At 42.0% G+C, this 22,203-nt stretch overlaps 1 protein-coding gene across 7 annotated transcripts in view; it reads left to right on the plus strand.

Moving 5' to 3' along the window:
• The window catches only part of nolo (no long nerve cord), a 78,636-nt gene that overhangs the window by 29,452 nt on the left and 26,981 nt on the right, over positions 1 to 22,203 (plus strand). For all 7 annotated transcript variants that reach the window (XM_065478037.1, XM_065478042.1, XM_065478038.1 and 4 more), the window contains exon 2: positions 1,855 to 1,937. In XM_065478037.1, the coding sequence (XP_065334109.1) occupies positions 1,911 to 1,937 (27 nt within the window). In that variant the 5' untranslated portion in view covers positions 1,855 to 1,910. The remainder of the gene's footprint in view (positions 1 to 1,854; positions 1,938 to 22,203) is intronic.

Below are 22,203 nucleotides of genomic sequence, written 5' to 3' on the forward strand. Positions count from 1 at the left end.
TCTCGATTGCTACTCGTCGTCGTTTTCCATCGCTCATCTCTTCAAACTTTGCTGCTCACGTCTCGTTATTATTGAAATTTTATTCTTCCTCCGCTGTGGAAATAATTTAAAAGCACCAGCCAGCCAGTGTCTCTTCAGAGCAAGGAAACTTTTTAATCAAACAGCATTACCCGCTCGTAAATGCCGCGGATCAAATATAGAAATGGCGCACGCAGAGCGAGCAATAAATGTCGCTCGCTTTTGCTTGCGATTTGCCCTCTCACCGTACGAATTTGATAGCATCTAATATTATATTGGAAGGGCGTCTCTCCGCACAAAACACACTTGCTTTTTGCAGATTGTTATCACCACGCTTGGCAGCGGCAAAAACCGCGAGTGCCCGCACATTTCAATACTCCTACCGCAAATTCGTCCGGCCAACGCTCTCGTTGCAAAAAAATAAGCCGCTCCACGCTGCTTTTTCATTTTATACGCGCGCGCACGGCCCTTGATTGATGGAATCATTGTCGTGCCACTGGCCGGGTACTCGTTTTTTGCCGTGTGACCAAAATCGCAGGTTGACCGTCGGCTCAGGGGGACGTCTCACTCGCTTTTTCAATTTCGCGACGCAATTTCGTGTGCTCGAAAGACCCGAAGGACAAAGCATGCAGCTAAGCTCGCTGAAAAGCCCGTCGAGTGGTTTTTATTTTAAATCAGCGGCTTGTCCGATTTTCTAACTGTTGTTTTGACCACTCTGCTCATGTCTGCTGAGGTAATGGCTTTGAAATTTAAAACTTTTAACGAAGTCAGAATCGGGTCCCTTCTCTGATGCCTCAATTAAGTTGCCAAAAAGGTGACTGAAGCATTTTTTATTTAAATAAGTGATGTCGATTTATCTCTATTAATGTGATGGTCTTTAATGCCCGACACTAACTTCTGTTCCGTTAAAAAGGGGAGATTTAAAAGAAATAATCTGATTTGTCAAATTTCTTTAAAAAATATACAAGTGCAAGAAGGAGAGTGGAAGTAGAATAAAAAATTTGACCGATGAAGTGTGATCTGCTTAATTAAAATAATAGTAAAATCACTTCCAAATTTTCAAATGTAGAAGTAGAACCAACTCGTCGTTACAGGATCATCATATTGACTGAGCTTACAAAATAATAAAGCTATAATTATAGTTTAACCTGGCAAAGATTTATTTTTTTAACTAGAATGCAGTTTTAAACGTATTTAAGGTTAAATAGCGCACGCTACTTAATTTTTTCATTATAGATAAAATTTAACTTAAATTTTTTGCAGTTTTAAAATAAAATTGGTTTGAATGGTCTTTTATTTTAATGATTCATGAAAATTATAACTGCTGATGACGGATATTAACTTCATCATGTTATGTACTTAAAAGAAATTGAAAATCGAGAACGGGTATGTTTCATCTCTTAGAATGATTTTGTACTGTGTAAAATATTAAAAGCTGAATGGTCTTCTCCAAAAATTTATGGCATTCAATGTACACTGCAAATAAATCTTGTCAAAAGCAAGGATTTACCGCGCTGGCTGGTTACCATTTCATATTGCAAAAAATTAGCTGCGCACTCAACTCACATAATGGAAATTTTTCCGCCCAAACAGGCAATATAGGCTCACACGCATACCACCCCCCCTGTATAAAAGGCTCGCTTCTATTTTGTGCGTGAAAATACATGGAAAAGCGATATCATTTTTGTAAAGCCCGGGAGGCCACTTTGCAGCCGGCCGAGAAAATTGCTTCAGCTGCGAAAGCGCTCCCCGACAGAAATGAATCAAAAGCCGGCTGATGAGAAAATGGGTCTTTTCATTAAATTAATGGCGAACGGGCATCTCTGTGTGTTGCAGGTCGGAATTGATTCACAGGCTGAATCACAGCTGCGGTAACTGAGTGAGCATCCAGCATGACCAGAATCTGCCTCCTGTTTTTGGTGAGTAATGCACACACGCTGCTTGTGTTTTGTTTCTTCCTGCTTGTCGGTTGGGTTTTCTTTATTCGACCTTGGACCCAATTACTCATCAGAGTGAAGGTTCCTTGAAAACGTGCGTTAAGAAATTATATGTGTTTTAATTTTCTTGATTGCTTCTTGAACTAGAGAGCAAAACTGGGATCTTTTTATATTTCTTAATGAAGGATGCTCTGAAGGAAGCCATGTTACTAGAGAAAAATAGCACGTTGAAATTGGAAAGCTCGACCTTTCCCTTAGGAAGAAGTCCTCTCGGTGCAAACTGTTGGAAGAGCGCCTTTATGCTTCGTTCGCGGAAACTTTCAGCAAAAAAATTTAAATAGCTCACGTACTCAAGGAGGAGCTAAATTGTATTTTCTCACAAGAGAATAAATCGTCCCATGAGCAAAAATATCGCTCGATATTACGTGTTGATTTATCATTTTAATAAGACTTGAAGTCTTGCAAACACCTTTCCAGCTTTGATATTCTTTATTTGGCTAAATTGAAGAATGGAAACCGTATTTGTCAAGTAATGAATAAAAAAATATATTTTTAATCATCTTCACCTGCCTTGAAATCAAATGAAAAAATGGATTGAGAGGTTCAAATAGTACAATTTATCTATCTTTTTGTTCTTTTTCGCATCACTATGAAAGTATATGGACAAAGAAGAAAAATGCAAATATTTCTCTCGGCATTTCTATATTTATTTTTTAAACTACGCTGCAAGTCAGATAATCGTTTAACCAATTGGAATTTTCGCTTGAAATAAACATCAGTATTAATTAAAACAAGCACGATTCGAAGCTGACTCTGATTAGTTTCTCTCACCCATGATAATATAATATCATAACCGATTCGAAGTGAGTTACCGTTCCTAATTTCCTCTCAGCCTGTTATCGTGTTGGTCTCGGTCGCGATTTTGCGGCACACGTGCGACACGGCGTTTCAGACCATATCTCTGGTTTGTCGAGGAACGACAATAAAGTTGTCCCGCGCGCTCGGAGGAACCAGCGTAAATCCCCGCGAAGGGTCGGCGGGAAGTAAGTGTTGGTTGGTGCCCTCGCAAGCCCAAAATCGATGCCGAGATGCAGGAAGTGTGGCGGCGGCGGTGGTTTCGCAGCAGCAGCGGCAGCGGCTTCAAAGAATGTTCCTACTTTGTTCAAATGTTGCTACGGGCGCGATAAGCCGGCCGGGCGATAGTGTTGCACCTTGCCCAACAATGAAATCGCACTGTGCGTGTGCACAAGTGTGAAAAGACAAGTTTGTAAAACACATGCACGCGCGTGCAGAGCCAAGAACACTTATCAGAATCAGTCCAAATATTTACGGCCGGTGTTTTATTGGGGCAAAGTGGCCGCGAAGAGGGCTCAATAAATCGCGTGTCAGGTGCTAAACAAAATATTTTACTGCTCCCTCGCATGCTCTCTCTCTCTCTCTCTCTCTCTCTCTCTCTCTCTCTCTCTCTTCAAATCAGCAGTAAAAAGTTGGTGAGAGCGGCAGCTGAGCGTTAAAAATCGCAAGTCTCTGCTGCTGCCGCTTTTATCACGCCAAATAAAAACAACACACCCTTTAATGACGGCCATACATTTCGCGCTCGCCTGCAATTTGTCCTGATGGTTTTGCGAGTCCCTTGTACTTAGCCCATAGATCCGAATTAGCCTCGGCAGTTTCTCGCTCGCACAATCCAGCCTGTCGGCGGCGAGCAGCGTGGGGCGGACGCCGCCAGACAATGGCTTCATTCAATCACGGGAAAAGGGATATACCCACTGCCGCCGATAATAAAATGTTTTTATTATGGATTTGCGCCCGATGATGTGATTTTTGGATCTGGAGCCGCCCCGCTAGTTCAACCAGTAAGTGTTCAGGCCTACGAACAGTTCGTTTCGCACATTTGCTCACGCGGTATAATAACAGCAGCAACGGAGCATCAAGATTATTTTAAAAAATTGTAGTTAATTCAATCAAAATCATGTCTGCTAAGTCCTCTGCAAATATTCATATTTGTAAAAAAGCCATAGTGTCGATAGTGCATAGCTAGATTTATCCATTACATGACTCTAGTAAAGTCACTCTACTGGGAAATACAAGCATAAATAATGTCTTTTTCATCTGATATCGTTTGTGGAACAATCTGTTTACGAACGAGATCTCTAGTGTAAGTCTCAGTATACTGAACTGACAGTCTGATTGTTCCCTCTATTTCCAAAAAATTATATTATATCTCTTAAGAAAAAGAAATACACAGCACGCAGGCTACACTTAAATTTATATTATACATATACTCTCTATTCTTGGTAGAATAATTATTTTAGAATGGTCACCTATTAATTAATTTTTCCACGCAAGGTAAAGCTATTCAGTATATTTAGACATAACTTTTGTTGTTTTGTCTTTTCTCTTTGAACATGGGGAATAGTTGCCATGCTTACACGCAATTTTGTTATTTAGAATTTAATTATTCACGTACTTGAAAATAGATGAATTTAACATATTAAAAACCGTTTGGTGTGAAGCTAATTGGTTCTAATTATAAATATTCTTTGCTCTTTTAAAAAAGTAGTAATTATTAAAAAATTAAAAGATACACGTTTTTGAAATATTAATCAGGGATAAAATCAAGTAATCAATTATTGTTTGCTTTTGTTAAATTCGTGCATAAAATTCAAATAAGTAAAAAAACATATGCAGAATTAATTAGGCATTTTTTGTATTAATTAAATTAACTTATATTAAAATCTTGCCGCACTTGAGCCAAACTTAAAAATGATATTAGATTTTAATCTTTCAATTTCAATACTTTTTAAATTATTTTTCATTCTGGTTGTTAATTATTAAAAGGCCCAAAAAGGCTGGATTCATCTCATCATACCGTCATATTAACACCGACTCTTACATGTATGGAGCAGAAATTCAAGCTTTTAATACAATTTTGATATACTTAACCGCTTTTTTCAAAGATTCTAAAACTGGAATTAAAAAAATTTTGTACTTCTAAACTTGGTTCGCGGTGTGACATATAGGCAAACTGAATGAAGCCAGAAAAAAATGTGGAATCCTAGGAGTGCCCTTGTTAAGCATTGCTCACAGCAATCGTTTGAAAAAGTTCTTTCGAATCAGGAGTGAGGCATTCAATCAGTGATTGCCCTCATGTAACTAATTGAGTGTGAACCGATGCGAATTCCAACATTTCACGCCTCATTAGCAAAAGCAGTGGTGGCATGAAATTGGCGAATCAATCGAGTACACCTCGACCCAATAGCCGACCGGCGCCGCAGAGGCCAATAAATACGCGACAAAAATAGCAAAAAGCAAGCGAGCGAAGGAAAGAACGCCTTTGATCTGCTCCCGATAATCGTTTACGTCTGGATTTTCCACTTTGACGAATCCAGTCAGCAATTTGAAGCAGTCCGATTCACTCGGTGCGGCGAAATCAGTGCCGAACGACAACTTAGATAATACGTGTAATAAGGGTGCGTGTGCATTGTGACAAGCAGAGCACAGTCATGCTCGACTAACTTCCCTTGGGAGCTGTGGGGCGGTTCCGCGTGCTCTATATTTATGGCGGTATCTCCGGCAAAGGTACATACCTGCGCCAAACCGCTCCATTATCTCAAACGTGCGGTGTGTACGCGAGGCCGGCTGCAAATCCGAACGCGCATACGACGTCGACGAGACGAGCCGCACTTTGTTTTGATAAAATTTACCCAGCTTTTTGCACCGCAAACAGAATTGTTAGCTTAGCGCGCACAGTCTTTGTCGCGTAGGCAATTTTTCTTCGAATAATGGCGCTACGTGTGTGTGGCTGCGTGTGTGAGTGTCGCTCCCTTATATTCCCGTTTCCTTCCCCCTGGAGGTGCGATTTGTGATTTATCAATTGCTCTCTCGCTCTCGCGCGCGCGGCCTGTTTTCTTGTTCCAGATAAGGCATAAATATTGATACACGCATACAAAAGAGGCAAAGTGCCGCGCCGCAAATCTATATGATAAAACGCGCGGCGGCAGTCGTAAATTTTGTTTTGTAATAAAGTCTGGAATCATTATTTTATGATCCTCTGCTGGTAGAAGAGAATAATAATATCTTCTTTGAAATATGTGACGGAAATTGGATTGAGAAAAATCACGGCTGGATATTAATGGAGATGTTTTTCCAGTGGCTTCCCTGCTCTTTACCGTGTCTTTTTTCGGTACATTGCTTTTTGCCGGGACCTTTCTCAGCTTTGTTCAAGCAGTTTGAAATGATTTTAGCACTTGTCAGACTTTTATTTCGCTGCTGGTTCTCTTTTCCCAGTAAATTTTTATTCGTTTTCTTTTAGAAAACCTGCTGGGTATAGTATATTAAAGGATTTGAAATACGCCATATCTGTCTTTAAGTTTGCTTACCTCCAACTCAAGTCTAGGGCTCTGAGCAAGCATCTTAATATCAGTGAAAATTGATTTTTTTTGTAAGATGAATTAAAAAAAACTTCTCAGGATTAAGAATTTTTACGACCCTTATAAGCGTGTAATTAGCGCACGAAACACCAAATTTATGGTATACTTTTTTCTTTTATTATATCACCAATCAATTAAAAAAGAAAGAAGCAACCGTTTAAATTTTTAAACGGTAATCTGGTGAATAATCGTAGTCAAATTTCTGTCCTGAACAGGGTAAAGCAGACTTTGCACACACTGCTGCAAGTTTTCAGAGCAAATGAGTCGAATACCAACAGAAATAGCAATAAAACACACTAAAATTTGAAAAAATGAACTAGCCCAGATATTTATACTCATCCAAATACATTTTTGCCTGTTTTACACACATTTTATAGGGTCAGTGTCATCCAGGCCCAGGCACTTCATTCCTCGTTGAAAGTCGCCAGGTAGTTTTGGCTTGCAACTGTAACATTATTTAGTGGAATGTTAAAAACAGAAATAATTGATACTGCAAAGAGCGCATTAGTTTACTTATAGCATATACAATTGAAATCTTTTATTTTTCTTTCTCGAGGCACAGCGTTTCAGCGCCAACGTGGTGCCATAAAAAGAAATGTGGTATATAGCTCCACGTTGGTGCTGAAGCGTTGTTCTTCAAAAAAGAAAAATACGATGTTTGAGTCCAACAAAAACAAGATTTTTCATCTACATGCATCGTCATCTTGTAAAAAATTAATGTCTTTTCGAAATTTATTACATTGTTGGTTTATGACAGATTTAGCATTCCGAATTTTCACTCAAACTGCTGCGGCTTTATAGATTTTCCATATTTGTAAAAATAAATTGAGGTCAATGCTGCTGGTACAGTTTATCTACAGTGACCTTTTGATCACTGAGTTTATCCAAACAGGAAAGCAGAGCAGACACTCTTAAATCCAAACGAGGGCTACAATGGTTTCATTTTCTGTCAGCTATCATAAATATAAAAGAAAAATATCTAAATTCAATTTCGCAGGCATTCAAGCTCTCAAGCGATATTTTCCCCATCCTATTTGAGACGTTTTCTTTCTTCAAATTTTAATTCGTTTTATCAGTGAATTTTTTAGTACACAAAATCGAGAGAGTTCTCCTTTAAATCCACATTTCAATGCAAAAATTCGACCACTTGAGGAGGCGGAATATGGAGCACGGCTCTGCTCGTCAAATGTTACACTCTCCAGCTCGCCATAATCAAAGACCACCGGCGTATTTCCCGAGGGGTGTGAGCCAAACCGCAAATTTTCCGGCACACAGTCATGCATGCCGCCAATCCGACCGAATGCATGTACACATTCGCCTGGCCGCGATTGTGCCGCGCCATGCAAAGGGCCAGTGAGCAGCAGACACGCACGCTTCCGCTGTTGGGAAGAGCGATGCGGCGGGCGTCCCTGTTGGCCGGGCATAATAATTGATTTGCTCCATTCATCAGCCGTGCTACGCACGCACTGACCCACCAGAGGCCGGAGACGACGACGCCGGGCAGCAAAAAATTAATCGCCCGCCCCCGAGTTGGCTTCCCGTGTAATCGCGTAACCTAGCGAGTGAGTTTGCGTTTGCGTTCGTGTTCGCCTCTGCTGCTGCTCTGGCAGCCCGTCGCGAAATATGAAATATCTACATCACGAGCCGAGCAGTCGAACGCTGGCAATTACCAATCGATTGCTCGGCAAATTGCCCCTCGTGCGTTAATTTGAATTTAAATTGATTCCTGCTGGCTGCGCACACGGTACTGGGCGCGCGCAGTCGTGCAGCTTTTTCACCCTTTCTGCTCCCGCCGTGCCGCAATTTCATAAGTATGCAGGTCAGAAATCAAGAAGTTTCTCGCGGCACAAAGCGAAAATTGCTATTATGAGCCAGGGGTGAAAAATTGCGAGAGCAGCTCCACTCTTGGATGGATTTTGGGTGTAATTGCCAGGGACGCCAAGTTCTCTTGTCTGATGAATACAAAGGCTGAGGGACCCGTTGGGGATTTATTTTTAGCCAGAGGCTGGAATTTTCGCTCATCTCAATTCGGCATCTTTCTTTTGTGCTAAGCAGAGAAGTTCTCATTTCCTTTTCTTCACCAGGAGTATTGAAGAATATGAACAAGAAAACTGGACATTCATACTTTGTGAGATGCATTGAATTGTAGACAAAGGAGAAATTCCTGAAAGTAATAAAAATAAACTATTAATATATTCGAGTTTATTAGTATTGGGAAATTTTAGAAATATTTCTGATTTACATTTGTAGATCAAAATTCAAATTAAAGAAAATGATAATCAAAATTTGCTAATAGAACCATTAAATTTGACTCCAAACACTAATTTTCAAGACTAAAAAAAAAATAGAAGCTCCACTGATAATTGAATCTCAGTCTGATATATGGGTAAAAACTGCAACTGTCTTAATTGGCGTCTATACCTTTGTTGGCTCACTTGCTTATCAGTTTTTCCAATTTTAGAGTTGAATTTGTATGCTGAGTGAGAAAATTTTAAACTGAAATTTAGAATAATATTTACTCTTGGCAAAGTTGCAATGAGATAGCTCTTCATCTACCCAATCAAACAAACTGTTTTCCAGACCTTTCTATAAAGCATGTTCCACTTGTTCATTTGTTTGTGAAATGTACGGCAAGTTGCTCACGGATCAATTTCAATCAAATTACGCGATGAACACACGTTTCCCATCCGCGGAGAACGTCTTCTCGCTTTTCCACTGGAAAAACAAGCTGCTATTGGCGAGCTGTCATTTCCAAGCCCTAAAAATCACTCGTCGTGACAAGCCCATGGGGATTTGTCCCGAGCGAGCCGCCGGGAGCTGCAGCAGCTTTTCTCTTTTTAGTATGCACGGCGCGGAGGACTGGAGGACAATCCTCTCTTTTTATTATCCGAGCGCGCAGCGATAGTTTTGCTTTGTCATGCAGTGACATAATAATAAACAAGCCAGGCTGGGCGACAATTACTCCCGATGACAGCCAAAGAGGTGTAAAAACGGCCGTTGTTGCGTGCTGGGCTGCATTAACGACCAGCCGAGATGAATCCTCCCTTAACGAGCACGTAGGAATTTATTCCGCGCCGCCGTCGATTCAGCTGCTGCACTGATGACTAAATTATGGTGGCAGTTGCTTAATTAACACCAGTTTTCCAGCCGATAAATTATTAGCTCAGCCGAATCGATCAGGACCCAAACCACATTCTAGATTTAAAGACACTGCTTAATGAGTTCTAATCTAAAAGAGAACAGGAATGCTACAAGAGATAATATTAAATATTCCAAGACATGCTTTTGAATTGCTCCATCGTAGATTGATATGGGTTCTACAGAGTTACGTAAGACTCACACGTCGTGGCCTATGACACTCACAGTTTTTATCAAATTTAATTTTCCATCTGGAAAGTAGGCGTTTTTGTGCCCGTTTTCCATGCCAAAATCCTAGCTTAGAGGCTAAACTAAATTGCACCAGGCTCGTTTTCCGCTCGGGCTGCATGACAACAAACGTTGAACCGTGCAGCTGGCGGCAAGCCCTGGACGAAATTAAATTTCGATCATCCCACAGCCAAAGAGAGAACGCGAAGAACGCAAGACACAAAGTAATCCGCGCACCCCAGCTCGGCTCTCTGGCACATGCCGACAGTTCCCACACTCAATCTCCTCGGGCAGTTGACTTTTCATTATTATTAACCCATTGTTACACATCCATCGCCGAATTAATTATAATTTTTAATGACGCGGCGCTTGTGTATAGCGATATAATGGGGTGCGGATCGTTGCATCTCGTGCCCTGGTGAAAATGGGACATTCTTTTTTGGAATGATTCTCCGCGATAAATCTAATTTTCAACAAAAATTTAGTTTAAAAAAATAAACTTAAAGCCCGTATTAAAAATAATTAATTTATAGATCCAAATAGAACTTTATAATATATTTAAAATAGCTTGCGAAAGGTTGATATAAATATATCTAACCCACTCTGATCTATATTTTAAAATAAATTTTACTTATTAAGCAAACAAATTTTCCATGTATTTATAGTCACATGTTACATTATACAAATATTGGCTCAAATAAAATAGTGATCATTTCGTTTCTGTAAAAAAATAAGTTGTACCGAAGATTTACCAGTTTTCAGCTGTCGCATTCATTCAAAAATCCATTTATGTATTATTATTTTTACTCTAGTGGCAAAACCTGCATCGAGTTCCTGCAATATTGATTATTCTCACTCCAATCCGAAATTTGGATGCCCTTCATCCGCGAGTGTGAGCCGATAAATTGAGCTGGCGTGTGCCAAATGACGGGATATTACACGCGGGCGCGAAAACACACACAACACTAAATTTCCATAATGCGCCCGACACCCCTGTAATCATCATTCTCTCCTGGGTGGCGCAGTGTCCGCCGCGCATTTCATACCGGGTTTATACGCACCTCTGCTGCTGGAGAACAGGGGCAATCAAACGTTATGTTCACCGCACCTCTCGCGCTATAGAGATGCCGCACGCCCTGCTAATTTGTTGAATTCCCAGCTTGGGGAGGTCAAGCAATTTTGCTCCAATCGAAAACTTATGCTGGTAAACAGAGGCAGAGCTTTTAATTAAAGACAAACATAGATAAAAGTGTGTTGGTGCACATCTGGATAATGGAAAGACGTAGAAAATACTCACACATAAAGACGTAGAAAACTTTTCGTTGGAATTAAAATATCCCCTGTAGAATGATAATATAAGATTTGAATAAAATTAAAGGTCGCTGCCCTCATGACGTTCCTCCTTATGGGAAACATCTTTGTTCATCTTGAGCTTTGATGAAAATTGCACATTCTCGTCAAGGATAATCCTCTCTACGCCTTGCTGGTATCATCCTCAAAAATCTAGAAAATATTTATTTACTCCCCGCCTATCCTTGACCCAAGTTGGTTGGGTTTTTTTATTAATAATTTAATCTAATGCGGCCGAGCTCCTCGGAGAAACAAACTGCCAGTTGTGCTCATTCGAGGGCCGACTTTAGTAATTGATCTCGCGTTCTGGCGAGAAAACAATGGACGTGTCGACAAAGAAGGAGAGGGCCGGCTAGATTTTCATCCCGGCGTCTTAGTTATTTCCAAAACAAAAATCCCATCATTATCAGATGGAGAAACTGATCCTTATCTCGCGCTCCGCGGGCCCCACCCCTTCATTATTCCCGAAACATAAACGTCTTTAATAGAGATCAGCGTGCAGTTCACACGCACGCCGTTTAATTTGATACGCCCATATGCCCGGCGTACTCCGAGTGTGTAAACGCCGGAACCAGTTATTAAATCATACAGTAATCAGCCCGGCACCGGGGATTACCATGCTCTCTGCACGCGGAAATTCGCCGAGCGGGAAAACGCTCTTTCGGCTGCCACCTATCGCCATAATTCTGGCCGGATTAGCCACGCAGCTTCTTATCTGCCGGGCGAAACTCGGTCCGCAGACCTTTTACCTCAGTCAGCACCCGCCTTCGTGCCGCCTTTCGAGTTTTCCAGACGCGCAGCCACCACCTGATATGTGCCAGCTAAATGAGATTTGACCAGTCCGCCCGGACGACTCCAAAACTCACTTTTGCCCCCTCTAATTTATATCCGTCGGCGCACTTGCTGCACAAAATGTTCGTGGAAACTTTTAAAGGTCACATATTCTGTTTAGAAGAGTTGTGTGGCAGAAAAAAATGCTGATCGACCGCTTTTCTCTGTATATTTTTGGAAATGATCAATTGTTTCCCAATACAGACATTCCAATGCAAAATTGATGTGCATTTTTGCTGTGATCTTTTCTTATCTCCGCTCACAATCGGCAAAAGGGTTTTTCCCAGCAGCATCTTTGATGAAAACAATGGTCAATCCTCATATTGCGTACCTTACGGCGGATATAAGTTGCCGGAGCGGGACGTGAGCAGCAGGTATCACAAAACTACCAATAAAAGCAGACATGATTGTTTCATCGTTCGGCTGCGCTTTATGGAAGTCGTGTTATTCACACGTCAACGGTCAATGTTTTTGCCTTGTGTGGAAGAAGCCGCTTTTTTACATCTCTGCCACCGCCACAGCTGAGAAGGATTTTTCTCTGCGCCTTTTGAACACACACGCGCCACACAGCTATTGTTTTTCCTAGCTCGACCCTTTACTGGTGTTCTCTTCTACAAGCACCTCTTGAAATGAGGTCAAATAGCAAAACAAACGCTCAGTCAGAGATACAAACTTTTTATTGTCTACGTGCGCATTCTGTTTTGACAAAATGACCAGTGCTCGATGTCAACATTAACGTGCGAATTTATTATATTTTTTTCTTCAATAAACATTAAGAAGCTGTTACTTTATAATCACACGTTTTATTCAAAGTAAATTTTTGAATTAAGTCGATTTACTTGTCACACTTTATGCCTTAATTGCTATTCACTATCGGCCTAGACTAACCATTTGCAAATTATTCATGGCCTATATTCAACACACCAGTTAAATAGTTTTACTTGGAATTGATCTATTTTTTTAATCAGTTTTAAACATAATTATTTATAAAATTATCAAATCATTTAACTGAAATACTGTCATCAAATATAGGAACGAGGTGTTTCTTTATTCTTTTGTTTAATTGTTATGCAAATTGAAATGGTTAAAAATTCCCCATTATCAGCTAGATAGCTCATACATAACCTGCACATTGGCCCCTGAATTGCTGAAGCTGCAATTAGAAAGGAAAGGATGGAATTTTTGAAAGTAGAAATTTCTGGGGTGCCATACAGTGTCTTACTGGAACGTGTCCTAAACGAAGTTACCCTAAAGTGTCCTAAAAGAATATGTCCTAAAAATAGTGTCCTATACGGATATTTCCCCCACAAGATCCAGATAATCTAGACAATTGAGATTCAAAACGATTGCAAGTATGTTTCTTTAAAGCAATTCCAGAAGACCGACGACGTTGCTCATTCCGGGCGCAGAATATTGTCGTCTAATCCTGAGCTTCACAATTTATTACATCCCTAACGAGTGCAGAAAGCAATTCCACGCAAGGAAGCAAATTTTTTCCCTCAAGCAAAGCCCGTCGTTTAATCTAAATCACAGCAGGCTTGCTTTTTTACGAACAACAAAAAATTGATGTACACGCAGAGAGCGTAGTGTGCCTTTTCGCCGGTGCTCTGACGCGCGCATTTAGGGCGCGTTTCAATTTTATTTCCCTCCAATATCCGCCACATGTTTCTTCAATCATCACTCTCTCTCTCTCTCTCTCTCTCTCTCTCTCTCTCTCTCTCTCTCTCTCTCTCTCTCTCTCTCTCTCTCTCTCTCTCTCTCTCTCTCTCTCTCTCTCTCTCTCTCTCTCTCTCTCTCTCTCTCTCTCTCTCTCTCTCTCTCTCTCTCTCTCTCTCTCTCTCTCTCTCTCTCTCTCTCTCTCTCTCTGAGGCTGCAAAGCAAAAGAGAAGACAGAAAGAAAGAAAGAATCCTTTTGAGTTTTGTATGTGCGCGCCTGCAGAGAGATATTGGCGAACGAAAAAGCGAATAAAGGAAGCAGCGTTTTCCTTTATTTCTATGCCGTCATCATTTATGTTGCCAAACAGCGAAAGTAGGTACGCTTTTACTGTTGTTTGACTCGAGTTGGGCATTGATTTTCGTGCTGTCACATCTCGTCCGCCACCTCGCTCGTCACTGCTCGGATTATACGGAATGCAGCGGCGAAAAGAGTGTTTTTGCCCTGCGACGGTGAGGCAAACAAATTTCTCGTTTGATTTTAGCTCCGGCAAGGTGAAGGCGAAGATTTGCCTCACCTTTTTCCCTCTCTGGCTGGCTGAGTGAATCTCTCGCCTTCCTATGTATATGACGAGACGCAGCAGTCGTAAAACCAGCACCTCGCCCTCGTTTTTCTGCCGGTGCAGAAAACGGGGTGCAAAGGCGTCGAGTGCAGAAAAGATATAGTCTCGCGTGCTCATTCGTATTTCTCAATCATTGCCCCGGATGAAAAATTCATCTTAGCAAATGAAAAAGAAGCTGCCGCTGCTGCTGCTGAGCTGTGTGTGCAAGACGCGCGCGCGCTTCAAACTTTTGCTCATTCAATTTTCTCGCCTTCTTCTCTCCTGGCTGAAACGTCCGTTCGCAAAGTAAATTTATCAGCTGCTGCAAACGTGCCGCGTGTTGGTTTCGAGATCGTTTAATACGATTGGTGTATTTCTTGGGAAAATTCGATTTCGAGACGTGTCGGATTGTGAGCTACACAGTTCACCGAGCGAGCCGTTTTTCAAACCGTATATCGCCTGCTTCTAACGGCAGCGAGTGGTCTTCAATTCAAACTAACGAGGAAATAGAAAGTGCGTGCAAAACGCTTAAGGATCTTCTTATAAATAAATTTTCAATTTCTACAAGTAATTTGGTCCTTATAAATTTGACAAAAAATTCTACAGATTTCTATGACATGAATTAGATAAATAACTAGCAAAATCACATGCAGCTGTTCAACAAAATATGTAAATGAATGGTGGGAAAGGACTGAAGGCACGCGGTCCACTGGCTAATTGCTCAATTGTGAGGGCCTCGTGTGCCGCACTCGTCGAATTTTCAGCACGAACCGCATTAATCAACGGAAATCGCAAGGTGGTCACCGGGAACAAAGGCGGAATTTATCAGCCAACGAAAAATTGCATCTAATTACGGACCGCCTGGTCAGGCATTTGATATTGCTCAGAGCATAAAGGAGGTTTCGGAACAGCGCCTTGACACTAATTGATGGCTCCGGTTTGGGGAATTAATTTTGACTTAGAGCATATATCGCCTTTCGCATGTCGATTCTCCCAGACTCTCTGTGACCGTACTGTCTTGTCTCATCCATAATAATCCATTTTTAGATTACCGTGATTTGGTTTTTATTTAATTTTATTCATATGCCCAAAATGCAATTATTGAGTTGTTAATAGCAGGTTAATCGTTTTTATTTAGTTTTAATAGCGTTTGAGTAGTGCAACCTGTAGGATATGGCGGACAGAATTTATGAATTTGCAATTCCTACACGATGCGTCCTGAAGCAGAGTAGATCCACTATCTTATTTTTTTGCTCTTTTTATCCCTGTCCTCTCGGACCGGGAAGGGCGCGCACTGCACTAGCACGAATGCTGAAACCCAGGTCCCAATAACACCGCGAACGGATAACATGGGCGCACCAGGCCGCGTAGGGATCCAGCCCACTGAAGGGCCACTTGCCTCCGCACCGAGGACTGCATTGAAACGCTAGACATTCGTCCCGTGAAGCCAAATCACGCATGCTGGAAAGGTGCAAACCAGCAAGTAGCGAGTCGGCGCCGGTGCGCCTCCCAGCCCGTTGAGCAATTTGAGCATTTCGAGTCACTAAACTAACCACTTTTTGCCATCTCTGACATTGGGTAGCCAGTATTAGATCTCCGAACTGCTCAAATACCTCCCATTGCTTTGACACTCCTGAGAATGCCTTAACAATGCGAGCCAACGGGCTGGTTGAGTCGTCAGAAGTATATCGTTCCTTGAAAATTTTCACAAAAACTGGATTGAATTCTTTGCGTAGTTTGCTTATTTTAAAGTTTTAGAAACATTTGTTTCTAGCTGACTTGAAATTCTTTAAAACAATATTATTAACAAATTGTCTTATTTATTTAAAAACAAAACCTATGAATAATTATTACATAATACTTTTTAGTAGTCAAATTTTTGTTGCTTTTTTAAGACTTAATATAATAATAATCTAATGAGCACAAACAACGAGTGAATTAAAGCGGTTGAAGAACAAATGAAATCTGCACTTGTCGCTGAAAGGTGTCAGAAATTTTTGCAGTGATCGGCCCTCGCAACGTCCCATACAAAATGAGTGTGGCGTGGTGGTGCTGGCGCGCGCACTATTACATAATATACGGTGCGCTCGCTTTAGTATTCTGTTTGGTGTGCTCCAATATTTATAAAAGATCAATAGTGAGCGAGTCTACACGGCGCCCCAAGTGCCTTTATGGTCCATCTCTGACAGCCAATTAGCCACGGTCAACACGATAAAACCACTGAGCCGGCACATGACATTCCCTCCACGTCGCCCTCCTCCTCGTCCTGCTCCTTCTTCCTCCTCAGCTTTTTTGCCCGAGCGACGACGATAATCTGTTATCACCTCTCGTCGTCTGCACAATATAAATCATACATAAATAAAAGAAAGGCCGGCCGTTTCGTGAGTGGGTTAAAAGATGCGAAAGAGCGCCCAAGGAGCCAGCCTCTTTGCTTTGCCCGCAGAATTCGGAATGCTGGCGGAAAATCGCCGCCTGCCGCCTGCTCCGTGTGCGGGCATCTCGAATTTTTCCGTTTTTGACGGGGACGCTTGATAAGCCACACCGGCTCTTAAGTCCATTAAGCCGATTTTCTGCTCCCGTGAACAATATGCGTTTTTTTCTCTGGGAATATGGAGCACAGTGTGTGCGAGAAGAATTTTATCTGCTCCTCCGCGCGGCGGTGGCTGCTAATGAGCCTTTAGTGCGGCCGCTCTTATTTACAACGAGAGCACCGCCGACATTAATTTATAAGTCATTAATTTGGGGAGAAGAGCACGCAGAAGACACTCTAATTAAAAATTAAAATGCAAATGAGAGGGAAGCGCAGGAGAGAGCGAGACCAACGACGACACACATAAAACAGAATAATTATCCCGCGTGCACCTGCTCTGCCCGCTTTTGTGGCGCCGCGACTCATTAATTTCCCATTGTGATCCGTTCAAAACAGAGCAATTAAGCTGCGAACATGGTCCTTTTCGAGGTAAAAATCTTACCGTACTGGATCAATATTCCTTTGTGAAAGCGAGACGCTTCCAACGTCATTTTTTGTCCCGACACCATGGGGGGAACATTTGATGATAATTTACGTTGCTTGATATACCCGCACAAAGACCCAAAACCGCAATATTGTCGCAAGGGGTTGGGGCTATGCAACCAGCGTGTCGCAGGAGACGAGAAATTGCATAAATTTGTAAACCGAGTGAGACACCTCAAATAAATGATGGGAGGAGAGAAAAAATGCTTATGATCAGATCGATTGAACAATGCTTTTTTTCTCTACGTGAATAAAGTGGAAACCGTTCAGCCATGTTATTTTTTACTGTACAGCAATCCATTTTCAAGAGATTGATGAATTCCAATGGCATGTCATTGCATACGAAATTATAAAAATTCAACGTCAATCAGAGAACAAAAGAGGAATGAAAAACACGCCTCTCTCGTTTTTGAAAATTTGGTTGCGTGGCACGAGCGTGTAATTAATTTCCCGCGTTTTTAATAAACAACGCCGCCACAATACATATTACCGCAATTCACTTTGGCGCCGTTGATTGACAGATCAAAAAGAAATTCGTGCCGGGCGGACCAACACATACACACACACACACACACACAAATGGACGTGCAGATGGGGAAAAGGCCGCGCGCGGGTGGATTTATCGACGAGCCGCTCGTCTGCCGCCAATGAAAAGCAGCAAACTGCGTGACGAGCATATTCATGAATTATTGAGCCGACTTAAATGCAGCATTCGGATTCTGAAGTGTGCCCTCGCTCACACACACATCTCACATCCAACTGATACCTCCATTCATTATTTATTGCGCGTATGAGAGAGAGAGAGAGAGAAGCTAAAGCGAATTTTCGGCAGGGTGAAAAGCTGTAGCCATTCGCGCGCGCGTTTGCTCACAAATTTTCAACAAGCATAGAAGAGGTTTAACATATCAATCCTCGAATAATGCCGAGCAGATAAAGAAGGATTGAATGGAACGCACAAGCGTATTTTGTCCGAACGGCAGACGTGCGAAGAGTGAGAAAAAGAAATAGAGCGGCGGAGATTTCTGCTCTCGGGCGTTGGGAAAAGGCGGCTTACGGTTTTGATTTGTTTAGCACTCTGCATTTCAAACCCCACTTTACCCCAAATCGGATTTCCGTTGGATTATTGTTTCAAATAAAGGAAACGGCAAAAATCCTATTGGAATTTAATTTAGTGCGAAAAGAAGGGGAACCATCTGGTATATTGCAGACTTTTATCTTACATATATATTTTTAACCTTTTTTGTCTTTTGTACGGAATCCAAATTTAATAGTTTTTCTCAAATTTAAGGTAATTTCTTATAAAGAATTACATAGGAAGAGGACGTTACTAAACCGCTAACTTTGGGGCAAACGCAAAAAAATAGATTCAAATTTGATTACAAAACTTTTCGATAGTCTGCGTGCAATGAAGATGGCATTGGATGTTTTTGTTATTTCAAGGAAAAATATTAGATCTGTATGAAATTTTGTAGCATAATTGAAAACTCGAGTTGAATCTCATTAAAATTTAAAACACAAGATTGATTTTAAAGAAAATATACCCAAGAAGAACCAAAGACGATTAAGAGAACGTTGCTTTTAATACCTCCACACTTCGTTTGCCACTCGCTGAATAAAAGAGTCTTCTATCTGCACATTACAAGTACCGACAGCCATTACTCTTTCTTAGCGAGACCAACGCCGCAATGTGGGTCTTACTCGGTGCATTTTAAAGAGCTCATAATTTAAATTCCGAGACCGAAAATGACATCAGATACGCAAATTCTGCAGGGCCGTGGAGCACGCCAGATCATTGTTTCTTGCAGAACGCGCACGGAGTTGATTTCACCTTAAAGAGGCGGAGGCCCTGGTGCAAGTTATTAAGAAAACAAGTGGAGAGAGAGAGAGAGAGAGAGAGAGAGAGAGAGAGAGAGGCACCGGCTCGCAGACACGCGTGTTTAGCCGCCAACACGAATTCGGCGAGATGCGTCATCGCGCGCGGGGCCTCTCGCTGTGTTCTGCTGCGATTTGCGGTGCCACATGCCGCTAATGAGCGCCTTGTCCCGGCCCCCGGCCCCCTTTGGGACCCGGCCGGGATGCTGTAACGTCCGGTGGCCGAATATTTGCGCCCGGTAAGCGCAATTCGCCTAAAAATATGCCATATGGCTGCATCTCGCGCGCGTTTTGCGCTCACGGTCGATTGTTAGCGGCTCGGCTCGGCTCACGCCGTAAAAATGAATGTTTCCCATCGTGAAATGTATACGGCCTGCTGATTTTTACAATTTACACAGCTTCGGCGTCTCTTTGGGCGGCGAACCGAGCCAATCGGGTGCTACCGAAATCAAATTTATTGTTGCCCCGGTGGAAGGAATTTAGTCTCTCGCGCGGCAGGGAAAATTGGACGCGTTTAAAATTTCGAAGCAAAGGTGGAGATAATTTTGATTGATCGCTTCGGATCATGCTGAGAGCGAGAGCGGCACTTGTGACTCATTAAAGTCAAACGCACGGCTCTAATAGCTGATAATTTTTTTGGATTTAATGCATCCCGGGATGATTGTTTTGACGCGGCCCGCGGGCGTTTCGGCGGGTCAAAACACTCCTGGGAGCTGATTTGCATACTAGCAATTCAAGTTTCGAAATGATGAAATTGTGTGTTTCTGTGTACTGAAGGAAATTCAATACTGACAGAAGCACTCGTTCCAGTGCAAATACGCGAGGCTGCAAAATGGAGGGTTAAACACGAACGAACACACATATGTATAAGATCCCCGTGACACAAATCCGCAGCTATGGAACTACTACAAATTTATCTGAGCTAATCATCTAGCTGGCTGTTGACAAAACGCAGAGAGGCATTTATCCCGATGTTTACTCACTCGACTGAAAGGAGGAGCAGGTACATATATATCTCTCTCTTGCGCTCGCGCTTACATTCTTTGACATATCCAGAAGCGGCGACAGTTAGTTCCATTAGTGCCTTTCCCGAAGACAAAAAGCGCATATACACGATGACATAAATTCCTCGTGGTGCACTCACTCATCTCTCTCACGAATGCACATGTGGTGCGCGCGGTTTGTTAGAAAATTTCCGTCCATCCGCGGGCGCCGTGGGCGTGAAAAGAAACAAGAAAAAACGGGCATAGAGCTCTTTTTGGAAGCTGCTGCTTCTGCTTTGTTGGCATAATATATAAAAAGATAAAATCTGAAAGGATGAGGCTTCTCCGGCCGGCGAGAGAGCGTGGACTACCTGCGAGCAAAAGAGTGAGTGAGTGTGCACGGCAGCCACCGCCCATTAAAATATCTCTGGCCCCTGCGAGAATGAAACACAAATAACGATTTCCTATGTACATACCTCACAGCGGCCGCGTTGAGGATTTCCCTTTGCGCAGCTACTATTTCTCATTTTCCCCTTTGAGGCGCTGAAATTGGGCTTTAATTAAGATCAAAAGAATCGAGTCGAGCAGCCGCAGGTCTTCGTGTGACCTGGATCGCGAACTCTGAGCGCATGTACTTGACACTCTCTTTTTGCATTATTTGAGAAATGTGGCGGAAATCCGCGCCCGCGACTTATTCCGCTCGTAATTTTACCATACGTACCGAGAAGGGCAAATGTCTGGGGTGTTTAAACAAAAGCAAAAAAGGCGTTCCGGGCGGCGGGGCAGGAAAATGCGGCAGGTCATTTGATTGCAGGCCAGAGCACTCTTGGAATGAGAGGCGGCTAGCCAAAAACAGCGAGCCGGGGCGGACGGGAGGGCGGCGGGTGGCGGTGCTTTTCTGGCGTCGGCGCCTCCAAGATGCTGCTTTTACGTCATTTTGTGACGCTATTCGCATTTTGTTGCAAAAAACGGACGGGCGGGCGAATGGGCTGGCTCGCCAGCCTCAACCACCCTGCTGCGCCGCAGACCCACTTGCGATTGACAATTCATTTAGAAAGCTGAGCAAATACATCTCGCCTTACGCACTTACTTGCTGCAAAGTGCTGATGCGTTATACTTCTCTTTCGAGCAGCAAATGGCCAGGATGATTTCAGCACTCTTTGCCGCCCTGTCGCTCCACGCGTGGGCAGGATTGACTGATAACTTGATATTCAGAGCTAGTTGGGACGCATTTAGAATGGAAAATTACGCCATTGCTTTGATTATCGATAATACTCATAATTTCATATCTTGGCATATAGGTATTCAGATTTTTCTTAAGTTGCTAAGGTGCGTGGAGTGTCTGGCTGAAATCCCAAGAATTGCTGGTTTTACGCGGGCTCAAAGCTAGCCACTTTTCAAAACTTGTTCAGGCAATTATTGTTGCTAAATAAAGTAAAGTAGTTTGATTTGAAATTATGTCCCATTACCGATAAAATTGTTTGTTACTAACTTAGCAGGTTAAAAATGTACAGGTCACAAAATCTGCTTCGGAAAATTTCAAAAAAACGATTCATATTTGAGAAGCTTTATAAAATTATTTATAAAAATATTTCATTGCCCCTTTATTATTCTGAAACATTCACAAAGGATTTTGCAAAACGTCAAAACATAAAATTCTATGAAAACAAATTTCATTATTTATCCAGCTAGCTTGGTTAAGAATGAATTTTTAAAGAAGAAAGAAAACTCTGATGGTCAGCAGGCGAGTATTCGTTTCTCAAAACTTTGGTCTCCTTAAATTAAAAAAAAAAACAGCACTGCGAAATCTGCACCATATTGCTTAACGATCATTCAACTTGATCGAATTTCCTTGTTGTCCTTACGGCTTTTTGTTAAAAAAGATCAAATCCCTTTCTTTCAAATCCAATTAAAAATAATTGCATCGTTAAGTTTATATAAGGGTGTGAAAAACACTAATGTAAATTATTTGTCTGCTTCATGACAAGCATCATTTTGACATTGAATACCAGAGGGACAAAATCGAAGGTTTAATATAAACAAGCCTTCCATGAATTTCACAGCCTCACAAAAAAGCTGCCGAAAAGTTTTCCTCGCAATAACACTCGTGTTCCAACTTTTTTGCGGCAGCAATTTGAAATATCC

The sequence above is a fragment of the Cloeon dipterum genome, chromosome 2 (assembly GCF_949628265.1).
Source record: "Cloeon dipterum chromosome 2, ieCloDipt1.1, whole genome shotgun sequence".
Taxonomy (NCBI): domain Eukaryota; kingdom Metazoa; phylum Arthropoda; class Insecta; order Ephemeroptera; family Baetidae; genus Cloeon; species Cloeon dipterum.